The 24724-nt window shown below is 41.7% G+C and overlaps 1 protein-coding gene across 9 annotated transcripts in view; it reads left to right on the top strand.

The window, feature by feature from the left end:
• The window catches only part of ARHGEF28 (Rho guanine nucleotide exchange factor 28), a 133173-nt gene that overhangs the window by 10140 nt on the left and 98309 nt on the right, over positions 1-24724 (top strand). For all 9 annotated transcript variants that reach the window (XR_002433178.1, XM_021379614.1, XM_021379616.1 and 6 more), the window contains exons 3-4: positions 15366-15513; positions 17304-17597. Coding sequence is in view for 8 of the 9 variants with exons in the window: in XM_021379614.1 (XP_021235289.1) it covers positions 15366-15513; positions 17304-17597 (442 nt within the window). In the remaining variant the exon portion in view is untranslated. The remainder of the gene's footprint in view (positions 1-15365; positions 15514-17303; positions 17598-24724) is intronic.

The raw sequence follows: 24724 nt of genomic DNA, 5'->3' as shown, positions 1-24724 counted from the left end.
AATTTTCAGGATTGACTAGCCAAGCAGAAACTGATACATCGTACATGATATCTCTTCTTTCAATGCTAATAATATGTTGCTTCAAGAAGTAAAACTTAAATTATGTTTATCCAGTTCAGTTTGCGAGGGCAGCAGCACGCTAAGTGTCTTCATTTTACAGCATAGTAAACACAGTGTGCGAAATAAGACTGAACTGCCTTCAGACAGCCAACACCTTCATTGTAGGTGGCAGAAAGGATATCTGTAAACTATGAAAGTATTTGATTAAACACTTTTCGGATATCACAAACTTTAAATATAGTTGTTTTTCCTCCTGTTGAAAGTGATTGTTCGTGTGCAAACACAAGTCTCTTTAATGGAAAATCCTTCCTTCATATTTAATGGTAGCTGATTGTTATTGTTACTATTGGGTTTTTTATTTTTTTTTAAGAAGTGTTATTGATCATCAGCGTTGATCTTTGACATTGGCAAAGAAATGTCTTGCTGCCATGGGGCAAGCAGACCGTGGGAGCGGTCAACTCTGGAAAATTTTGTAAATCACTTTTTACTAAGAGCTTGATAAATGTTTCCCTTGGGAGCAGCAGAGGGAAATAAAGAGATGCGGAGTTGTGTAGGGTAGTCACATCAGTTCCCTGTGGACACAAAGGGGCCTCATCTCTCAAGGAGTTTCTGGAGACTGTGTTTCTATTCTGTTTCCTAAGGAGTATTTGGACATTAATACTGCAGGAAGAAGCAGAGGCATGGTCTCCCAGCTCAGAGTCTCAAGAAAATATAACTTCCACTTGGCTCTCTACTGTACATTGTTTCCTAGTTCCCAGAATGAACTTTCCTAAGATATCGAGTGCTCTTGCCTGCAGCCTCTGGAGTCAATTAAAAGAGCACGAGGGCAAAACATAGTTAATTTCCCTTATATTCTGCTATACAGTCTGTCCCTCCAACTGACTCAGCATCCCAGAGTGGCTGAGGCTGTCGGACCTCTGGGTCCATCTGGCCCAACCCGTCCCCAAGCAGTGACACCCAGAGCAGGGTGCTGAGGACCATGTCCAGGCAGCTTTTGAAGATCTCCATGGAGGAGACCCCACACCCTCTGGGCAGCCTGTGCCAGGGGTCAGTAACCCACACAGCATAGAAATGCTGCCTGGTGTTCAGGGGGAACCTCCTGTGTTCCAGTTTGTGCCCATTGCCTCTTGTCCTGGCACTGGGCAGGTGCCATCCTCTTTGCACCCTCCCTTCAGGTATTGATACACATTGATGAGATCCCCCAGAGCCTCCTCTTCTCTAAGCTGAACAGTCAGCCTCTCATCATAAGAGAGATGCTCCTGTCCCTTCATCATCTTGCTGCCCCTCCACTGGACTCTGTCCAGTATGTCCATGTCTCCTTTGTACTTGGGGGCCCAGAACTGGACACAGCACAAGTGCGTACTGTGGCTTCACCATTTGAATCACCAATGCTAGAGTAGAAGGATAAGAATCGGCTCCATTACATGTTAGCAGTACTTTGGCTAATACAGCCTCAGATAACACAGACTGCTTTGCAGCGTGGGCACCCCTCAGTGCTGCATTGTACTTGTTTGAGACTGGGGTTTGGTTTTCACACTGTTAGAACTTCTTCCATGAATTGCAGGTTGCAAGGAGGGAGGAGTGTTTATATATTCCTTCAGAGATGAGTGCAAAACTGGAAGGTAAATGCTGTTGTGGGCAAGACAGAGGCTGGCTGCTCTTTTATCACGTGTAAATACTTGTAGCCTGTCCCTACAGATTACGGCCTACCTCTTTGGGTTAGCTCTTGGATCCATGCTGTTTTATTTCCTTGTTATTACATTACAATTTTAAAGCTCTTTTGATTTTATGATGCCTTTTTCGTAGGGTACGTTCTCCTTCTAGGAATGTTTGTGCGAACACCTGGCCTACAGCCTAGTTTGTTAGCATCTTTACTGTTAATCTGCAATGTTTTTGTTCCTCAGGGATGAGCGGGCATAATAACCTGGGGCTCTACTGAAATCACAACTGCTTATTCACAGACACCTTGGCAGTCAAAGGTATCTAAATAAGGAACAGAGAAGATGAAGTGAAATAGGGGGCTTACCTCATGCTCTTGGGGCCCAGAGAACAGCAAGTTAAGGTTCTTCAAAGGAAAGGCTCACATACTTACGAACAAATTAACGACTTGGGTTTGTGAGGGAAGGAAACATGGTGACACAGAAATAATTATAAAAGGTTTTAGCTTACAAATAAGTCAATTTCATAATCCATTAAGAAAAGATGGAAGTCAGCAGGGACTGGCCAAGGAACAAAGCAAGGGAGCTCTCTCCAGCCAGCAACCAATGTTCACCCTGCTTTCCCCCCCACCTGGCTTTTGTTAAAGTAACACCAGAACCATTTGCACAGCAATTGTGTGGAGGGGGAAAAGTAATTACAGATTTTCATAATGTACGCTTAACATAAAATACTTCCAGGCCAGTTTCAGAATATGAATGACTGTTGTACAGCTCAGTAAATTAAAGACAAAAATTTTAGGTTAGGAGTCAAAGTCCTCTTGAAAGGTTAGAAAGCAGAGTAGTTGAAAGTCCGGTTTGAAAATAGGGTTTTAATGTATATCCAGGAATTGCATTAATTTTGTATTCTCTTAGGAACTTCCATTTGTCTGTGCTGTTTTTACCTCAAAGGTGAGATTTTTTCAAAGTGCTGGGTGTTGGACGATGTTGCCCTAGCTGAAGGCAGCAGTAAAGTGCACGCTGATACTCAAACAACCCTGAATACATCTGAAATTTTTCAGCTCTGCACTGAGCTCCATGCAAAAGGTGATAAAATAAACAGAGTTTTATTTGTAATCTGGTAGTTTGTCTAGGAATAATTTGAGTATATATATCTTCTGCTGGAAAATGATAACAAGTCCTTAGGCAGAGGGAATTTGAAAACACTTAGTAAGGGAGGTAACAAGTTGTGAATCATCTTGTATGGCAGGAAAAAATTCCAAATAGTTTTCTAATGAACAGTAGTTGCATATCTAACTACAGCCAGAGGGACAGATGAGCTGTAAGCATTACCTTCTCTACAAATGTATGGGTTTCATCTGTGTGAGAACAGGGAAACAAAATTAACAGAAATAATTCAACAGTGTGTTCCGAAAATCACTGTCCTGTTACATGGTGGCTTTGAAAGACAACAGAGAAGTGTGGTTTACAATTTAAATTTTGGGCTTCCAGTATGTGTTTGCTCATGCACAGGGCTGTGTTTGCTGGCCTGGTCCAGCACTGACCGGAGTCAATGAGTGCTTTGTTGTTTGACTTGCGTGGGATGGTCAGGTCTGCTGTAGGCAGCTTGGTTGGGGTACCCACAAAGGGACGTGCACAGAGGTTGGTCTCTGCTTTGATGCGTAGCTGCTGCCACAGTGAGACTCATGAAATACGTGTGAAACAACGGGGTCTATTTTAAAATGTGTGGAGAAATGGAGTGGATATTTCAAAGCATGTGAATCAGTACTCAAAAGTGGTTTTTTTGCACCTGGAGTGTATTATTTTTTCCCTCTATTTTTTCCTCCATCTGCAATCCTTAGATGATGATCTTCATAGTCAGAGACTTGTACATGCTCATACAATGTCTGCAAGAGTAGAGTTCTAATGTCAAACAAGACATAAGAATATTTATTTACTTAAAATTTAGATTTAGGTGTTTATATTTTAATTTATTTTATCTTAATCATAAAATCATAAAATCATATGATTTGGAAGGGACCCCTGTAGGCCATCTCATCCATCTCCCCTGTAGTGAACAGGGACACCTACAGCTAGATCATGTGGTTCAAAGCCCTGTCCAGCCTGACCTTGAATGTCTTCCAGGGATGGGGCATCCACCTCCTCTCTGTGCCACTTCCTCACCACCCTTGTAAAAAACTTCTTTCTCAGATTCCCTCTCCCCTCCTTCAGTTTGAAATGATTTCCCCTTGCCCTATCACAACAGACCCTGCTAAAGAATCTGTCTTCATCTTACAGCCCCTCTTTAGGATTCATTTATTTTAAGTTGTCAAATGAAAAAGGTAACTCCCTTGTTTCAATTAATGGTTGCATGTTGGAATCAAAGATAATTTCTTTATTACTGTGCCTTATTGTGGAAATTTTCTGACCTCCGTATGTAAAAAGTTAATTCCCAGGCTTCTTAATTCCTGCATGTGTTTTTATGCATCAACATAAATTGTGTAGTCAGTGACAACAAAGTACTGAATGGTATTTTTAAAGACAGATCAGTAAGAATGTTGATACATGTTTTGACACTGTGTAATGCTGGAAAAGCTTTTTTTCTTCATTTTCTTTTTCTCCTTCTAATAAAGGCATACAGCCTATTTGTATCCAGCCATTTCACGATGATGATGTGTTCCCTGCACAAACTGTTTACTTTGCTATATGGGAGGCTGAAGACTTCTCTCCACCTTACCTGTTACAGTTATGATGTTGCACTAAACACAAGTTCAAGGTTGCTGGTGACAGGTTAAAAAAATCATGGCCATATGATGCGAAGTGCCAATTTGGTATAAATTTGCTCTGCTGGTTCAGATTGTTAAAACATTTGGGTAGGTTAGCTCTGCAACAGCAGTCACATCAGGTGTTGTCTCTTTTCCTGCTGCTGACATAAAAAGCATAAAGTGGGCATAAAAAGCACAAAGCCAGTGTAAACTGTGTCTTGTGTGCTCTCAGTACTCAACAAAATGAGATTGTGTGACCGTGCCTGTTATTGGTGTGGCTTGATGCATGGTGACTTGCAAATGGTCTTGCTGCCAAGGCTGTGTTTAAATGAGAGATTAGTGGCCTTTCAGGCTTGCCTTTAAATAGACTGAAAAAGGCAGCTTATTGCTCACTAAGCTACGCTGAAGGAAAAATTAGTGGATGCTTTTTCTTTTGTCTCATTCTATTCATTTCTATGATTTGCAGAGTCATTTGGGGGTTTTCTTGCTTTTGGCTGAATTTTGATTTCCTGCAGCCAAGCTGTAGGGGAAACCGTCTGCTTATTGTGATCGTATAAAGTGTCTGAACTTCTGAGTTTGGCACTAGAATACAGTCCGGCAATGGCTAATTGTTTGATTTATAGTATATTTATGTGCCTCTTGATCTTCCTTTATGAGTTCAGTAACCTCATACTGTTTGGTCCTTTCCCCTAGCATCACCCTATAGACCAGTGCAGCAGCGTAGCATGGAAGTCTTATGAGATACCTGCATCCCAGCCTTCTGCATTTATGACTGCATCCTTGCTGCATAGCATAATGCATGTTGGTGTCCTAATATTGTGCCCAGCTTCTCTTCCAACCTTGTTGAAATGCACACTCTTACTGTGTTTGTTCTTGGCATCTTTGGGATAGCACTTTGCAGCAGGGATGAAAGCAAACTGGAGTACCTGACAAAAATGAAGAGACTGAGGAGAGCATTTTGTTGCAATGAGATGATGTCGTAGAAAATAAGGATCTGAGGAGCACCTGGGATTTTTTATGTGAACCGAATTAATTGCATACATCTGTCTAAAACATGTTTCTTTTCAGTGTGGAAAATGTGAGAGGTCATTTAGCAGTGCAGAGCAGCATAGGGATGCCTAGACAGATAAATGACATTACCTGCTACCACATTTGTTCTTTTTAGTGAAATTGCAGCCTACACGTAAGCTAGGGAGGGGGCAGAAGGTGTGACTTATTTTGCAGCACCAGCTGTACGAAAATGCCTATTCCTGCAGGTTCAAAGAGTCCCATGACAGCCAGTGTACTCCAGTTTGTAACTAAGGGAAGAGCATTGCAGTAAGCTTGACTGAAAAGCCATGTGGTTTAAGGCCTGATGTTCTATTAAAATGTGACAGAACAAAACACTACCCTTTACTTTCTCTCCTAGTCAAAATAAATAAAAAGCATCCAGCATTAACAGGGCAGAGCTCAACCTGTGTGTGAAAACAACGGTACAGAAGCAGAGACTGCACAGAATTATTTAGTGCAGCCCTCTGGCTTGTCCCTGGCCATTACATTTTACCCGTTATTGTGCACCAAGGCCAGAGACTTGCAAGACCAGACATTTCAGCTCCTTGAAAAGCTGAAGTGTTGCCAGCTGTGGAGCAGGGAGAGACCAAGCAGGAGCTGCCTGGGTGGGAAGAAGTTCCTAGGAGTGTGCATGGGGAGATGGTCTGCAGGGGGCTTGCAGGGTGGGTTAGGCAAAACCTTCGTTAAGGAATATCTCTGGTAGTACTGGTCTTCCTCTGACCTCTTTTTTTCGTTGAGGGAGCAAACTTGTCATCTGTTAGGACATAACTGAATGCTTTATTTTCTGCAGTTTATTTGGCCAGATATTCCACATTGAAAGAGGGCAGTGTGTTGAACTTCATTAAGGACTTTCTCTGTTAGGGCTTTTTTTCTCAGGATTGTGCTGAGACCTTGCTAGAAGCATCATACAGACTGCAGTCAAAGACCTCACTGAGCCCCTTTTTTATCGCTCTTTTGACAAGAGCTGAGAGCTGCCCTGCTTGCCAGCCAGCAGGATTCCCTCCCTCTGTCCTGCCCTGAGTGAAGCTGGGGCAGAGCGTTCTGCTGTGCCCAGGGGTTTCTGCGCAAATACTTTCCCTGCACTTCTCACGAAGCTGCCTCACACTGAGAAAGAGCTTAGAAATACTTGGTGTGTAAAGGTCTGGTTGTTTTGAGAACTTCCTGTTCACACGCACAAATGCAGAAGACTGCATTTTTTTCTGCTGGGAATGAGTGAGGTTCTCATGGTGCTGGTGAAGTTTTCCCATTGTATATCAGCAGAGAATCTGGCTCTTCTCAAAGCACCATTATATGCATATTTAATTTGAATACAAATGTCCATGTGTTCACTTTGACTATACCATCACGTGCTGTATCTCCACTCTGTGTGGAATTGCAAATGTTGTTATTATAGATACAAAACGAATTATTTCTGTTGCTCCTTCTCCTAAATAGTTCAACTGGGAGAAATGATTTTTCTTTCCTTTAATATGTTATTAGATATACAGCTAAAGAGTTAATGCTTACAAAGAAATATTCAGCCTTTATCTCCTGTTTTATTTTCACTTTGATCCTCTTTTCCTTCTCTGGGTATAATTATTATTTCATTGTGTCTGTATCCTTGAATTGCATTCCTTTAGAATATGCCATAGGCTTTCTTAAATAAATCCGTCATATTTACTGCAGTCTGGCTACAAGAACTGCTTGGTGAACATTACGGAAATACCACTGAACATTAGGAAAGGCATGCTTACTACTTTGTCCTTGTGACTAATGACTTAAGTAAATTCTTTTGTGTTAAACAACGGTTGTTGTATTAACAATTTCTCCATTGCTGCTTTGTTATCTTTTATGTGGGCTTGTTGGCTGTTGCAGCTAAGCTTTATTACTAAAGTCACTGAGTCTCTGTGGCTGCTCTGGGAAACTATCATGTCCCTCCTCTTACCTAAGCACAGTAAAATATATTTTAAAAATACACCAATAAATAGCAAGATTTTCTGAAGTGAGTTGTTTGAACACTGAAGAAATGTTTTAATGCATTTGTGTTCAGATACAACAAAGCAGACCACCCAGTCTTGAAAGGACTGTGTGAAGATGAGTCTATTAGTGACTAGATTCTCATCTCTTTCATGCTGTAGTGTTATAAATTTCATTATCTTCTGGCCTTATGTTTGGTGCATCACTGTGAGGTCTTGTCTTACAACTGTTAATTTGGACAGTGGTTTCAATGCACTGACGTTAATTACCTGAAGTAAATACGATTCTGAAATAAGGCTGCCTGTCAGCCTAATAGAGTCCATCCTGCAATGCACTGTTTAGCCTGTATATCTGTGTTGCACTGTAGTGGCAGCTGATGTGGGGGAAAAAAGCCACCTTACTGCAGGCAATAGCTGGTGACTTTCATTCACTTGGAGATGTTGGGACTTGCATTTTTTGAAAAGAAAAAAAAAAGCCCCTTTATACCTCTGTGCATAGATATTTTCCTTAAAGCAAGTAACTATGGCTGTGAGGTCTGCTTGTACTATTGTACTTACAGATAATATTCTTGAAAACACTGTGTTCATACACTATTTCCCAAGCTATTATGTTGCTTGTAATAGTTCATAAAGACATTTTTAGGGTACTTGAGTATGTATGCTAAGTATATCTCAGAACGGAAGTAATTATTTCTATGGTAAAAGACTGTTGGGAGCATAGATTTACGCATGCTGTGTATAGAAGAATAGGGTTCAGTTGTTAAATATTCAGTATTGTCTAGCATGATGGGCTGGACCTGGCAGACCACTGGAGACGTCGTTTTGCATTGTACCAGCTTTGCTGGAGCTGGTTGCTAGTGAAGAAGGAGATGTTATCTAAACGAATTTGGAAAGGAAGAATCTGTTTGGGTAAAGGGCAAATTAAGGAGGCAGGGTGATGTGCAGCAGGGTTCAGACTTCACCGTCTCTCTGCTGGCTGTCCTACCTGCCTGAGTGCTGCCATGCCTCGGTCTCAAGGGTTTTGTACCTTCATTCCTCTCTTCTTTATGCTGGGTGCCCTGCTGGGATGGTTGCGCAGTCCCTCTGCACAGCCTTTGTGCAAAATGTGGGCAGAGCCTGTCCCTGTTGGCTCTCAAGCACCCTGGAGAAACCAAGTAAAAACATACATCCAAAAAATGTATTTGGTGGTGTTGAAAGAGTGCTTAGAACTGTAAATCCCATTAAAATCATAGGCCTTCCTCATCTTCTTGGTGTCAGTGCCAGGGCAGCACTTTTCTTCATGGATCCCAGAGACATCAAACATGCCACACAACTGCTCACAGGTTTAATGCATTTGAAGTAGGATTGTCATCTCTCTAAAAGCCCTCACAGCTGCCACCACGCCTCCTTGATACTGTCTTGTGCCCAGCGCCTGCAAAATGTGGAGTGCTGCTTTGTTTTTTACTTAAGGACCCAGAATAATAGTCTTGGCTGTCATTAAATCAGTGGCAAAACTCCTCTTGGCTTACATGGACAGAGGGGTTCTCCCATGCTCTTTAAAGAAAATGGCAAGGACCAAAAGCCTATCAGTCTTTAAGAAGTACTTTAAAGAAAACAACCTTTTCTACTTTACAATTTTTGGTTGAAAGCCCTTCTGTGAATCTGAGGCTGCAGGTAAAGAAGTTGCTGCAGGTGGGATCACAGGGAGAAGCTCCCAGAAGCGGGAGCATCTCCTTGCTGCTGGTCTCATAATCTCCAGCCCTACTATGCATCTGGCATGCCCCAGAGCTCTGGTTCCCAACTCCAGTTTATTTCTACTACTGAGCATTTTAATATTTTTGTTCTCAATCTGGGGTAGCAGGCTGTCCCTCTCTAACCTCTTCAGACTGCTGTGATGCTGCAGTGTACTCTATATGAAGTTCTGTGCAGCACAACAGGGATTTAACAACAATTTGTTGACAAGAATCTCCAGTGACTTTTGTGTTACTTTTTTGGAGTCACAGATACTGATGTGGCTCTCTGAAGTTCTTGTCTGTTACTAGCCTAGGTGTTGAAAGATCTCCTGTTCCAGTGTAGTAAAGTTGAGGTACTTGTTTTGAGTGTAAATGTAAGTAAGATAGTGGCAGAGTTTTCTCAGTAGAAGCTCCCCTTGCCTGTAAATTTACTTCCCCTACAAGTCAAGTCTGACAGTTTCTGCGCTACGTAAACTTAAAGGTGAGGACCTTCCCCAGCATTGTCATGAGAAACCAGCCATGACCAAAGGCTGTGTTTATTTCTGAGACTGTGAAGGGGGCACATCCTTTCTTTTGCTTTGATTAAAAGGAAATTGAACAGTCTTAACCTCCATGTGAAGGCTCGGAAGCATATTTAAACTTGTCTACACATAGACATAAACCTGTAAGTCTGTCTTATGGTTTTCCAGGTTCATCTGGATATAAATAAGCTTGTTAAGGAGAGTAAAGAGTGGGAGAGAGGTTGAATTGTCATTAGACAAATGAACGTGTGAAAATAACATCAAAAGCAGAGCTTCCTAGCAATTAGAAGATGCTTGGGAACCTGGCCCAGAGGAGTCCTCTGCATCCACGCTCTCACAGCCACCATGTATTCAGGTCACTGACTTGGTTTCCGAAAGTGAGGCACCAGTGTGACTTAGCTAGTTTGGGTTTTAGTACTAAAGGATAACCATTAAGCCTAAATTGGTCCTATACTTAGGAACACACACAGTTTTGAAATAAATATGCCATAGGATTTGTGTCCAGCTTCAGTGTCTGGTGTGGGCTCAGAGCCAACAACATTTTCTAGGAGCACAAGGTCTCTACTTCAGGTTGTGTATATATCATCTTTTTTTTTTCTTCTGTTGTTTTTGCTCTTTCTGCTAGTATGCAAGTTAGGGCTTAATTACCCACTTTTAAATGCTGATAACTTTAATTTTGATCTCCTCATACTTGACTGATGGGTCAGTGGCAGAGGTTTTTGCACACTAGAGAAGATGCTTTGCTCAAACCTTACCAAATGGAGTGGGAAGAGGTGGAGCAAGTGCTTTTACAGGATTCAGTAGTAATGCAACCAAACAAATATTTTCCATGAATACTGGAGTTTCTTGTGGAACTGCTGGTGTTGTGCTGTGCTGTTGCTGATACTTAGGAAAGATCTCAAAGGGTAGTGGGAGAGTCCTGGGTTTCTGCTCAGTGGAGCTTATGCTGTGTGTGCAGTGAAGCTGAGAAAAATCAAGCTGGTACATGTCTGCGAAGCTGTTTGCATCCTTCTAATGCTTTAACATCTGCTACAAAAGCAAAACAAAACAAAACAACAAAACCCACCACAAAAAAACAACAACAACAACAAAAAAACCCAACCAAACAAAAAACACCAAAGTAGTTGTGGCTCTGAAATTTTGTTTTACTTACAACATCTATATATTGGTAGTCCTAGGTTGTTTTTTACTGTGGATACCCTAGGACACCCTAAGTGTTGTTGCTTTTTTTTCCCCTGATAAAGTTGTCTGCCAACAAATGGCTTCCCCAGAGGTGACCAGTGTCAGCACGTGTCATCTTCAGGGAGATGTTTTTTGGTGCAGAGTTCTTCAATGAATTCAATGAACAGTGGTCAGAACCGTGGAAAAAAATGTTCAGCTGTTGCTACTGACACTGACAGCTCTCAGTAAGGCAGTGGCTTGCCTCTGTACAGAGTTTGACAGTGCTCTTGAATGTTTATTTAAATTCGGCTAAACACAAGGTCAGTCTTAGAAAAACTAGGTGCAGAGAGCTAAACAAGCTGTCAGATTTTCTTCTTTTATCTGTGAAAAGGCTACATGTTAGTCTGTCTTGAGCTGGGTGAATCCTTCCACCTTTTCCAGCTGCAGTATGGAGGAGCCTCATTCTCTCCCCAGCTGTTACAACCTAGGGGTTTTCTAGAGTGGGCTGCAGATGATCCTTGAAGGAAAGAACAGGTAGTTCTGGTAACAAATGTGGCTTCACATGGAGGAAACAAACAGCATGCTAATTGCAGTGCTTGCTTGCTGGGTAGGCACACACTGACACTCCTTTTATAGCAGCTATAAAAACATCTTCAAAATTCAGTGATATTAAAGTTTGGCGATACTCTTATTTTCATGTATGTAACTACTGAACATCTGCCAGCAAAGTCTGGAGGAAAGTGGAGGAGGAAAGTGGGACTGATCTGCCAAATCGACCCAGTTGTGCCAGCAGTGCAGATGGACCATGGGTGCGGTCATCTCCGTCAGTCACATCTGTCTGTCTGTCTGTAATACTGTCTAGCTGCATTGCAGTGTCTTTTTTTTCTTTACTATATGTGTGAATATGCAAGGATATAGACTGTATGTCTACTATACATACAACATTCTGTGATCATTAAATTAACAATAAAACAATTGTGTTAAAATATTAAAAAGATTTTGCAAAGATACGAAAGGAGTTGACAAACATAGTATGAAATTCTTCCTTCTAGTTGCACTCAATCCCTTGAGCTCCATTTCTGCTGCAGCCTATAGATCCCTGATACTATTATCAGAACTACTGCTTTACACTCAAACCTGTCATTAAGTTGATGTAATTCTAAATTAAAGGAAGTCTGAAGTAAAGGAAGTGATGCTTAAGTATTCAGGTTTAAATGTGGTATTAGGCTGCAGCTCAGAGGAGAGAATGAGGAAGGCTGGCACAGGACATGGCTGGGTGTGATGAGTGCTGTACACAGCTGTGGGAGACCAGGAGAGGGTGACAGGGTAGGGATAATCTCCAGCGGTCCAGTGACACTGTGAAAGCTTTTTAGTTTGTCAGAAGGGGAGATGTAAATGTACCAAGGTGAGCATAAAAGAGAGAATTTGAAACTAGAGAAGAAAAACACAGTGGCCTGAACAACAAACCGAAACTGAAACACTAATGTTTTAGTAGAGGCAGTAGAGACAAAGACTATGGGATTAAGCATTGTGATATGAGGATGTCTAAAGATGGGATGGATGTGATGGCTATCTGGAAGTGCTGGTGAACGTGACAGGAACTTGTATTTTGTGAAATAATTGATCCAGCATCAAGAAGTATGTAGCTTAGTATTCCACTATGAAAGTAACTTTATCTTTGAGATTTGTCTGGTAGAAGACGGTTTAATCCTCTTTTTGGATCACATGGGATTTTCCAAATGAATCACTTAATGTTTGCCTTTCTTCCCTAAAATCTTAACTTAAATTACTAGTAATTTCTTATTCTGGAGAGTTGTGAGGTATGGATTATGAAAAAAAAAATTTCATATCCTCATGAGCTTTCTGCCATTTTCCCTCTGTGTTTTTCCTCCACGCTTCATAAGATAAGGAGCTGTGAAACTGTGAACATTAGGCAATATGGTTAGTGTTTCTTAAGTGTTCCTCTCTCTTTATTGAGTCTAAATTGACATTTTTTATTTTAAGGACTGGTGTAACACAAGAGCTACAATTTGAGCTTTAATTTTTTTTTTTTTTAAGAGTAGTCTCATAAAATGAGAAATGCTGCCCCAAAATACCTTCCTCATTTCTTGTAGTTGGCGCAGAGTGTGACAGCTGCATGACAGTTCTCCAGAGGGTACAGAGGTCGTCTGTAAGCGGTGGTCCATGTGGAAGAAAGCAGTGTGCTCCTGTGCACCAGGCTGCTTGCAGCAGAGCTCCTACTGGAGCAATCCTTGGAGCAATCTCAACTATGTCTGGGATTTTCTCTGTTTCTATATCCCTATAGTAGCCATCCATGGTATTATTCAACTGATAAAGAAGGCTGTTTGCACCTAACATAAAAAGATGAAATAATAACAGTTTTTTTAGAAAGGGTGGTAAATTACGAATACTAGTAGAAGTAAGGAAATACTACTTTTCTGAAAGAGTGGTCAGGCGCTGGAACGGGCTGCCCAGGGAGGTGGTGGAGTCACCGTCCCTGGAGGTGTTCAAGAAACGTTAGATATAGCGTTGGGAGACATGGTTTAGTGGGGTTGGTGGTGGTAGGTGGATGGTTGGACTAGGTGATCTTGTAGGTCTTTTCCAACCTAGCTCATTCTATGATTCTATGATTCTAAGAGAGGCAGTTCTTTGTATAACAGGCTAAAAAACAAAAGGAGTTAGGAGGAGACACTTGGCAGTTACAGTAGTACTTCAGGCTGAAAAAAGATGCATGTCAGTTTCTGGGATGATGGGCATGTTTGCTCTCAGCACTTGTCTCTGAAAGTTGAGTACATTGAACCTTGCTAGAACAATCCTATTTAAGGAAGTTTGTGTGACTGAAAGTCACTTCTGCCACTTCAGCTTCATAGACTCATTTGTATTGGAGAGGAAAAAAAATCAGTATTGGCATTGTGTGGAGTGACAAGGGAGAATCTGTAGGAAAGGTGGTTGAAAGTGAAGGGTTGCAGGGGACACCAGGGTCTCACTGCAGAGAGCTGAGCATGCAGACCACGGGGAGTGTTGTGCACAGCTGCGGGATGCTGGTGGTTGTGGAGATGATGAAACAGCCGAGTGCTTCTTTTTCCAGAGCCATCATAAGTTATTCAGCATGTTTGAACAAAGAGACTCATTTGTTGTATAATGAACGTGGGAAGGAGCCTGGTGCCTGTCAAAGCAGTTGGGTGTAACTGTGCCTTTCAGCCATGGAAATTTCTATGGTGCCGCAGTGAGCTTTGATGCTGGCTTCTGCCACCCTGATCTTTGCAGGTGATAGAGTTCATGCTGTGGTAACTGCACTCAGAGGGCTGGAGAACTTCTCCAATGAAGAAAGGTTGAGGGAACTGGGCTTGTTTAGTTTGGAGAAGAGAAGGCTCCAGGGAGACCTCATTGTGGCCTTCCAATACTTGAAGGGAGCGTATAAACAGGAGGGGGAATGATTGTTCACAAGGGTGGATAGCGATAGGACAAGGGGGAATGGTTTTAAACTGAGACAAAGGAGGTTTAGGTTAGATATTAGGAGGAAGTTTTTCACTCACAGGGTAGTGACGCGCTGGAACGGGTTGCCCAAGGAGGTTGTGGATGCCCCATCCCTGGAGGCATTCAAGGCCAGGCTAGATGTGGCTCTGGGCAGCCTGGTCTAGTGGTTGGTGACCCTGCACTCAGCAGGGGGTTGAGACTCAATGATCTTCGAGGCCCTTTTCAACCCAGGCCATTCTATGATTCTATGATTCTATGAACTGCTTAGAGTAGGGGTTGCACAGGCATACCTTGGAAGTGTAAAAGGGTGAAATATTCTTCTGCATTACTTTTTCCAGAAAGCACCAATTCAGACAATTATTGAGCAAATTCTGTCTTATTTAAAGCAACCGTGGCAGCCAGAAGCAGTGTTGGAGCAAGCTGTCCTCCACCTTGAGGAAATACGACTTCATCTGAATTTCCTCCCGTAGACATGTTAGACACTTGTTATTGTTTGGTGCTTCTCAGATCCTTTTCCTGCTCTTTTTTTGAAGCCATTGTATGACAGGTTTTTCTTGGCTGGTTGCTCTATTTACTATAAAGAAAACAAAATATTGAAAGACAACACACATGGGCAGATATCTGGGAACTAATATTCTCTGAAACCCAGTGGTAGAATTACATCAGTACTTTTGTTTTGTAAACGAAGTCTAAAATATTTGAAGCAGTTTTGATTTTAATTCTTTTTTTTTAACACAAAGGGCACTTTTGTAAATAGCAAAATACTCAGATACATTGACTTGCTTGCTCTGAGGCATTTTTAATTAAAATTCGCAGATACTGGCATAGGTCAAGATGAAAGAAATTTGTTAAAAGACATTGTTTAAAGACAAATTTTTAAATCACCTTTGCTTGTACAGGCATAAAAACTGTGTTATTTTCAAAGTGGAAGTAAAAGGTTGTGATAAGATTGCAACAGAAGTATATGTTCATAAATTTGTTGGAGGTTAGAAAGTTCCTGGATGTTCATGAAAGCTCATTCATTTTTCAGGGACAGGTGACTATAAGTGCAAAATTTGACAAAGGCATTTACCTCCCAGAAGACGCTGAGTTCTACTTTGTTTATGATGGATCCATGAAGAGGCATATAATGTTTGCTGAGCGGATTGGTGACAATGCTCTTCAGTCCCTTGTTCCAGGTGAGTGCTATTGCTGTTTCATCTCTTAGCAATCCTTCAGCCCCATTTTGAAGCTGGGCGCACGTGGATGTTTTGAGTAACTCTGTTCTGTGGCTTTATAGTGAATGTAGGAATTGAATGATGGCCTGCAGAATGCAGGCTGTGTTTGGCTGGCCATGGGTGTTGCTGCCATTCATAGCTGTCTGCACTGACATGGTGTCTGGCATAGACAGAGACTTTCCTGGGCATGCACAACTGAGTGTGCATGAAAGTGCATTTTCAGGCATGGCATCATTTTTAATCTGACTTAATTCTGTTCAGCAAATCCAGTCTATGATTTGCCTCTTGGCATCATAACACCTGCAAAAGTCTGGGCTTTCCCCTGAGGCAGCAGTCAGCCTGGCTTGCCAGGCTCACCTGGCAGTTGCATGGGGCTCTTGGAGCTCTGTGGAGCCATGGGGAGAACTGCCCGGGAGTGCCTCACTGCGAGAGCGGGGGATGTAGGTTCCCTCACAGACAGGTCTGCCTTGGCGTTGTCCCCCTTGCTGGTGTGGTGTAAACCCTGGCTATTGTCCTTACCTTGTGCTTTGTGTCCTGTTCATTTGTGGGAGCAGGTGGCTATAAACGTAGTGTACCAATGGGGTAGGTTCTGCTTGTTATTTGTTCTTTTTTTCTAAGGGAGATTCAGAGTGTGAAAGTAACTAGCGAGTAAAAAAAGGAAACATTTACCACAGTTATGTGGTGGCTGCTTGAATTTGTAAACAGTAAATGATTGTTATCTGATGGAAAATGCAGTGCTCGGTGCTCACAGGGTAGCAAAGCCATTTTTTTTAAAGGCCTGAAATGACACTGCCACATGATTACTTCTTAGGTAGAAATAAAGACAGGAGACAACAGACAGTGTGTAATCCTCTATCTGATCTCAACAGAAGCTATTAGCAGATGAAAATAAAGAGGTTAAAACATATCCCTATTATTGTTGGTGTTTTATAGTGGCCAGATTAAACAAAAGGGAATGCACAGCACTTCAGAAAGAACTGCAGATGTGGTAGGCACATGCTGGCTTCAGCAGCTAATGGATTGCCTATGTACTTAGAGTTCTTGGGGGCCTGTTTTTTGAAGTCTATGTTTACACATGCAGTACCTCATAGTTAGCTCTCCAGTGGGAGCGTGCACCTCTTTTAGATATGTGATATCTGTCCCTGATGAGACAGCAGAGAAGGGGGAAAGGTGAGTGAGGTATGTAAGATTTTTGAGTGGGAGACTCCCTTGGACTTTGAGGGTCCTGGCTGTAAGTTAGACAGTTGATACAGCATTTAATCAAGCCTGCCTACAGTGCAAACCATGCATTTGTTAAGAGCGTTTAGATTTTGGCCCATGTGGAAATGCTGGATGGGTACAAAATGGGTGTTAATAAATAGATAAATTCCTTAGTTTGTATTGCAAGCTACAGTGATATCTTTCATTGATATCTTGTTTTTCACAATTCTTTACCAGATATTTTCATGTTTTTGTTTGTGGCATTTCCCTCCGAGGTGGTCACTTCATCTTCTGTTGTGATGAAGAACCTACACCTAGAAAGACTGTTTTTAAAATGAACTGTCAGTAAAACCAGGGAACCTGGCAGTTCAGATCCAAGCTGATCATAAAAAAACATTTGGTAGATGGCCTACAATAAGTCGAAGGTGGGAAGAATAAAATAATACTGGATAAGTAGCTACAGTCCATCTTAGAGGACTAAAAAGGAGGAAAAACTAATGTATTTCCCAAACACATACAGTTTTCATGACTAATTTATGTTATCATTTTAGGCCATGGATGCCAGGAAGCAGTCTCTGTCTCCGTGTTAATGTACTCAAGGGGATCCTCACCTGTGGCCCTCGGCAGCTGTCCTGTCATTTACAGGGAGAACCTGTCTTGCAAGTTGTCTCGTTTTCTGGTCAGTCACACAGAGTTTGTCAGTGCCACGAGTCACAAGGTGTTACTGGATAAGTTTGGGCTAACAATAAAAGATCTGCAGTCCCTGGATACTGATTTGACAATGGCCATTGCTCATGAAGAATTGCCATCAACGTGGAGCATCCTCGGAAGCTGCTGCGAAGGCGGTAAGATTTTATTTATTGTTAAGTTGGAAGGCTTCCAGTGGTGGCTTGCTGCAGAGGTTCCCAACCCTTCTGCTTTATTTTGTGGTCATGATGATAAAATATTAAGTATGAGAGTAGTAGTCAGAGATTTGGTTTGTGCCCAGAGGTTTGGAAAGGATAATACTGGATATTGTAACTCAGTGTCTTTGGAAGATTTTTGTACCTTGACTCACAGTGGAAGAAGTTATTTTTATAAATAGACACTGCCTTTACAAGATTTAAATGCTGTCAGTTTTAGAAACATAAACAAGAATTGTAGGAGTGGAGAATCTCTACCATGATTCCTATCAAGTTAAATGTTTTAATTGTGCAAACAAAAAGGAGACAAAGTATAAATCCATAAAACAGAATTATGTGTTGCTGTAGGCATTTGGATATGTAAAGTAAATATACTGTTTATCACAGTTCTGTCAGCCTGTATGCTTTATTCACAACTATGATCATTCTTAGGGGAGAGTATCATTTAACAAATTTTGTGTTTTTTTTTTTTTTTTAAGAGGAAGTGGAAGGAAAATGTAAGTGAAACCTTACATTAGGGTATGCTGTTGTACTGTAACAAAATCAGGTGAAATTTGCCCAGTTTTATGTTTCATTGCAGACTTAAGGCTGCAGTTAGGTTTTGCTGAAGAGTATAATTTTTTTTGCAGACTGAGCTGATTTATAGCTGAGGTTGGAAACAGTGTTAAACTTGATGGCTTCACATGTTTTTCATTGAAAATTTGGTACTTTTGGCTGTTTTCCTTTTAGTACTTTAAACTACTGTGAGTTGGAGGACAGGCAATTTCCGTATGAGCCAAACTAAAAGAGAGATTGATGCAAACTTTTGGGAGCTAGAAACACAATGCTTAGCCCATTTCTTTGGGTGAGGTATTTTTTCCTGTCTTGAATCTTCCTAATTCTTAATGACAGGTAGCTTGAAATCTGCTACTGCCTTCCTCAGGAGAAGGATGTGTTTAGTCTATCTGCTGTAAACAGCTCTTTCAAGAGAGCTAAAAACAAATACAGAGTTTCACTCGAATATTGGCTAGACATTGGCTTTACTTGTTTCATTTTGGTGTGTAGTAAATATTTGTTCATGTTGCTCAACTGCTGGAGTGATTGCTGGAGCAATGAAGACCTCGACTGAAAGCCTGAAGAAATCAGCTGTAGTTTTTCACATACTTTGCTAAGCTTTTCATCAAAACCAGCTGAAGTCTGGCCCAGAAGCATCATCAGGATACCAAAGCTAATCAGAGATGCTCAGGCAAAGCTAGCTGCTTACCTGTTTGCCTGATATATGGGAAGTTTCTGTGGGGTATGTTGTCGGTCTGGTGTACAGCCAGTACCAGGCAGAACTCTGCTGGGGCAGCTGATACACAGCTGCAAGATTTTTGAGCTTTTAGTTATGCTAGTTGTTAAAAGTGCTCTGACTCAGTGGTCATTCCAGCCTCTCTGGGGGAGCGTGTGTCTAAGTGGGAGGTCACATTGCCATTCATACCTTAGTCATTGCTGTTAAATGAAGCAGGGATCTTTAGTCAGGGTTTCTGCAGCACAGTAAATGTACTGTGGTAGGGCTGTGTTGGTACCACAGAGAAGACTGAGGCTGAACCAGGACAAAATGGATCCTGGCCTTTGGGATGAGTTTGCTGTTTGGTGGAGAGTCTTTCATGCCCAGAGAAATATGTCTGAACACTTGGCCATTTGGGCCACGTGTCTGCAGGGTTCTTCAAGTGTATCTCTTGAAAGAGTGGCCTGTGTAGCTCAAAGATCTGGTTATGGCCCTGTACAGAAATAAGAGAAACTGCTATCTCAGAGTGTGTACGGACAACTTGGTAGGAGGGCATCTCACCTACAGTAACAGATTATTCAGCATTTTACTTCAAAAATCTCCACATAGGTCTTTTCAAATTATTATTAGTATTTTTTCTGTTTGGTCATTGAGTTCATCTTTTTTGGTCTCCTCTAAGAAGATTGTATAACCTTTTGCCATCTCTTGCATCCGTTTTCTTTCTTTTCTGAAAGTACATTTTTGCTTTTTCTCACAGCCATATTCTCTTTCACCTGAGCCTAAGAAGCACTGACTCATGTTGCACAGCCTCACTGTCAATGTCCCTATGTTTTTGTCCCAAAGCCATGGGTTGCATGTGGCAGAGAAAGCCCTGTGCATGCAGGAAGAGTAGCAGATGCCCCTACAACTTCTTGCCCCCTGAAGGTTCCATAGTGTCTTGGCACTTGACAGTGTCTGGATATTCTTTTCAGTATCAATATTCTGATAGATTTTGGGTTGTATGGCCCATCACTGCCTCAGATCTCATGCCTATGAGACTAAGATTCTTTCAGTTTTCAAAGCTGCTGGGCTATTTTTATTACAGAAAATTGCTTCTGAGTGAAACATTGTTTGAGAAAATTGTTGCACCATCTGGTGTTTTTGGACCTCTTTCATTTTAATGAGGATTTAGAGACATATGGGTTGATGGAAAGATAGAAGAATAATTTATTCATAAGAGTTTTGGTATTTGGAAAAAGTGTTTGTATTTCCTGTATAAGGCATAAAAAGGACCGGATAAAGAGAGATTGGATTGTCTAGAGAGCATCGCAAATAATTCAGGAATTCAGTGCCATTGCACAGGTCAGGACTTGTTATCCGCATTATTTAAAGTTCAACAAAGGAAACAAGAGAGCATGAACCTTCTGGTAATTCTGACTTGTCACAAGTGCCTGTTTGACAGTGATGTCTGGAGCTTCCTCCTCATGGAAGTGGGTCAGGTTGTCCCACCACCGGCACACAGACGGCGTGCTGACAGAGAAACTGAGGAACTGACAGCAGTGTGTGCTTGGGCACTCCTTGGTGGGTTTGAGGAAAGGGGAGAGAGAGGAGGGAGGAGAGGGAGGGAGAAGCTGCTTATTTGCTAATGGCACCTTTGTAATGGATATTTTCTTTCAGAAGATTGGATTACTCCATTTATGCAAGTTTTTAGCGTTAAGTCAAATAACTTGTTGTAGGTGGTCAAAAAATAAGAATCTTTCAATTGCTTTAATATTTATGGGGGAAAAAAAAAGAAAAGATGGAGTGATTCCACTGAGATGAGAAAAAATGCTCCAGAGTGAACTTCGGAGAATGTCTTCTTGCCTCCCACAGCTGGCTCAGGTTAGGGCCATTTTTTGGAACTGGCAGCCCCTAAGGTGCGTCAGGCATGGGTACAGCATCCTTTCTGCAATTTTTGTGTCCTTGGTACACTTAGGCTTTTATCCCCCGACTATTTTTTGAAGCTGTGGGGGTGCAGGAGCACAGAACCCCCAGCGGCTGAGTGTTCTCGGTTTGCTTTAAGGGCATTTCTGCGAGGCTGAGTTGTGTGGCTGACCTAACTGTGGTGGTAGTTTAACACAAACATGTGCTGCCAGCTTTGTCACTATTTAAGTTATTTTCTCAAGGAAGTGTGCTCATTTAGGTTTGAGGCTTAGTAGAAGCAAAATTACACTCTGAATTATGAAAATTAACTGTGGCTTATAGGGAAGGGAGCAGTGTTTATACTTGTTTGATCCTTTTTTATGAACAATTTTGATTTTATTCTATAAATGAGCTGTAATTATTTTCTAGGAATAAGTCTTACAGAATGGCCTGAAGCATACAACCTTGGTGCTTTACAGTTTGCCTTTAGGGAATGCTGTTCTGCTTTCTGTTGCATCTTTGGCATTTACAATTTCCTCCCCCACCCTTTCTATGTAAATCTTGTTATTGTTTCTGCTTACTGCTAACCATGGTCCTGGTATTCCACATGGCTAACGCATGTCATATTTTTTGTCAAAATTAAAGACAATTGACTGTGTTTTTTCCTCAGTTGGATATTTCAGTTTTTATTTTTCTTTGGAACAAAAAAAGGAAGAGAGGCACAAAGTGTCTGTTTTCCTCCATGACAATAGGAAAATACTGGGAACAGCTGAAAAAAAATTATAGTGTTGGTGAAATTTGTGAGGTAATATATGTGTATTTTTTTGCTCAGCCAGCTTACAGCATTAGAGAAACAGTCCCTGCTGGAGTTTTCCCCTTTAGAAATGGTGTGGGGCAGATGAATGAGGAGGTTAGCACAGGCATCGGCAGGCAGAGATGTGTCACCAGGCCTGCTGCCATCCAAGAAAGTGGGCATGAGGCAGGATGCTGGTAAGCATGCTTGAACCTGTTTGTTCCTGGCATCCACATCATCCTTGTCTCCTGGTCTGTGGTACTATAGAGAGGTATGAGGCAGAGAGGTCCTGACCATGAAGGAGCTTTTCAGGGAGAGGACTGACAATGTGGAGGAGATGGTGACATGCAGAGTGACAGTAAAGTGAGTCTGTAGGATGCTGAAGATGTGAAGTTTCGAAGTTAAGGCAGGATCCAAGTCATGGAACTTGGGAGGGCTTTGTACCCCACTGTGGCACTGGGTGCTGCAGGAGACTAGGTGCTGCTGGAGCAACGGGCTGATCTGGATCCCTGCTTCATCAATGCTGCTCTGCATTGCACTGTTCCTGAGCATACTAGTAGCGCTTCATAGGCAAGTGTCATAAGCCAACATCCCAAGAGAGCATTTGGCTGCAGTATAAGTGGAAGGGAAATATCCCTCTGCTACCAGAAATTGTCTCCTTTGGTAGTTTTCATCTTTGCTGGAGTTGTCCAAGCAGTAAACTGAAGCTTCATCTGCAGGTGTAGGTGATGGCATCATGCTCTGCCTTTGCCACGTGGGGTTGCTGATGGGAGCCTCCTCCCATGGGACAGCTGGTAAAGGCTTCCTAAAGTCTGTTTAGAAGCTTCACCTTTCCCCATCTCTTCTTTCCTTCTGCAGAGTTGATGCCAGCCACAGTGCCAACTTGGTGGCTGCTGGTCTGGTTCAGCCTGATCAAGGGCAGAAAATATGACTGGCTGTGATAACCCACTTCCTGGGCCCTGTCCAGCTGGCTTTGTCTCAGGTAGATCAAAGGATGTCAGAGTAGATGAGAATAATTTCTTCTGGGAGGGACTTACACAGATGATCATTGAGTCCAACTGTTTGATCGATGAAGGTACTGTACGGAGGGCAGATGATGATGTGAGGAATAGGGAGGACAATGAAAAATGTGATGTTCCAGTTATTCAGTAAGTGGAAAGGGAGCTGCCACCTCAGCCCTGACGTCATTCATGGAAATGCTCACCATGTTAAACACGTACATATGCTTCTGCAGCAGTGGGGTGTGCTGAACACCTTCTTATAAACAATCTCATACCTAATGGAAAATGAAAAAATGAAGAGTAATACATAAAAGAATGAAGTCTGGAAAAACAGGAATTCATCAGCTGGTTTTGATGTCTCTCTCTGCTTTTCAAGTCCCAAGTCTTGAGTTGTTAGTCTCCTTCCAGGAAGCGAATGAGATTCATAGCCCAGAAAGGGCTTAGTCATTTCTGTCAGAGAGAAATATTTGTTTTTGGTTTACTGTTTTGGACATAGGAAGGGATTCAGCTGCAAGGAAGAACAAAGGGATTTATTTAATGCTTAAAACAGATTGTGTTTAGCTCAGCTCTGTTTAACTCGAACAGAGTGTTTTGGCTGGAGATCTGGGATGCGATGCAAAACAATGTCCTGATAGTGCATATCCTTTACAGCACTACTTGCGCTGTGGTATCTAACCCTGCATGAATCAGCCAGCAGTGCATCTCTCAAATGCTATTAGTTGCAGTTTTTGTGTCTTGATGGAAAACAGTACTTTGTAACCATTTCAATATGAATTTATTGAAGAAGTCTTATATTTTCATTGTTTACTGGTTTTCTTCCTTTTCTACCACTGAATGCAGTTCAGTGAATTATTTTACTTGTTTTTCACCACATCTTTATTTCCATTTCTTGATGTGGTGTTTTTTTTATTGCTTTGTTTGTATTGCCATCTTGCCACATTTAGAATCTTCCTCAAGGGAAGTGTAAATGAAAATGAAAAAATATGGGAAAATGCCATTTGTTCCCTCAGACTGATGAACCAGAAGAAGAGGAGTAAGAGAAACTGGAAACTGTTCTTAAAAAAAAATAAACACTATAATAAAAAAGCAAAAAAAGTTGTTTCAGAACTTCACTTTTTAAGTGGAAATCTTTACTTTTTAGGCTGAACCAGCTAAAAACATATTACCAATCATCAAGTCTACTTCTTTTTTTTTTTTTTCCTCCCTCCCTTCCTTTCCCGCACTTGAAGTTGTGAATCTTGGAGCAGAACCACAGCAGAATTTGGATGCAAAGAATCACTGCATGTGATCTGTTCCTACTCTCTGCTCATGGCTGGAATCTGAGTTGGATCAGGTTGCTCAGGGTCACGTTTTGAGTACCTCCAAAAGATGGAGAGTTTGTAACCCCCCTGGGCAGCCTGTCCCAGTGTTTGGCCATCCTCATGGTGAAAAAATGTTTTCTTTCTATTGAAAGAAGTCTTTTGTCTTTATCTTGAAGACTTTGTAATTTGTATTTCAGATTTTGGTATCCTGAAGCTATTAGTGATCAGTGTAGATCATCAATGTTCTGCTTGCTCCTAGGCAAGCTGGGTGGGAATAGTGAGAGGAGAGGAGCGCAGCTGTGGAGTTGTAGACAGCAGAGGGATCCAAGTGCCATTTCCAACTAAGTGTGTGAATGGTGAAAACAACTCTGTGAGCTGCCAGGCTGGGTCTGATAGAACATGCTTTTAAGCTAGCCATGAGCAAATTTAGGCTAATGTTACATATATAGGTTGTTAGGTAGAACAGATAAAAGTTTGTTAACAGAACGTTTGTGGTGAGGTGACAGAAGATGCTATTGTAGATTATATGACCACAGAGATTAGTAACTATTATTTAAGTTATTTTTAAATCTATGCTCTTTTGTGACAGACTTCTTCATACTGTTGTTTTTAGGATTTGGCCTCCAGAAGTGTAACTTTACTTACTGCATTGTCAGAGCATAGAGGAGGCTATTCCTGATGATGGGACTCTTCCTAAGGGCTCCTCCTTTTGCTGAGCAGGAAAGTCCTACTCTTGCCTTACCCCTTACCACGCCTTATCTGTGTTTTGTTGTTGTTTTATTCTTCCTTCCTTCCTTCCTTCCTTCCTTCCTTCCTTCCTTCCTTCCTTCCTTCCTTCCTTCCTT

This window comes from Numida meleagris, chromosome Z (genome assembly GCF_002078875.1).
Source record: "Numida meleagris isolate 19003 breed g44 Domestic line chromosome Z, NumMel1.0, whole genome shotgun sequence".
NCBI lineage: Eukaryota > Metazoa > Chordata > Aves > Galliformes > Numididae > Numida > Numida meleagris.
The sequence above is the reverse complement of the archived record's forward strand: the minus strand, read 5'-3'. Positions and strand labels throughout refer to the sequence as shown.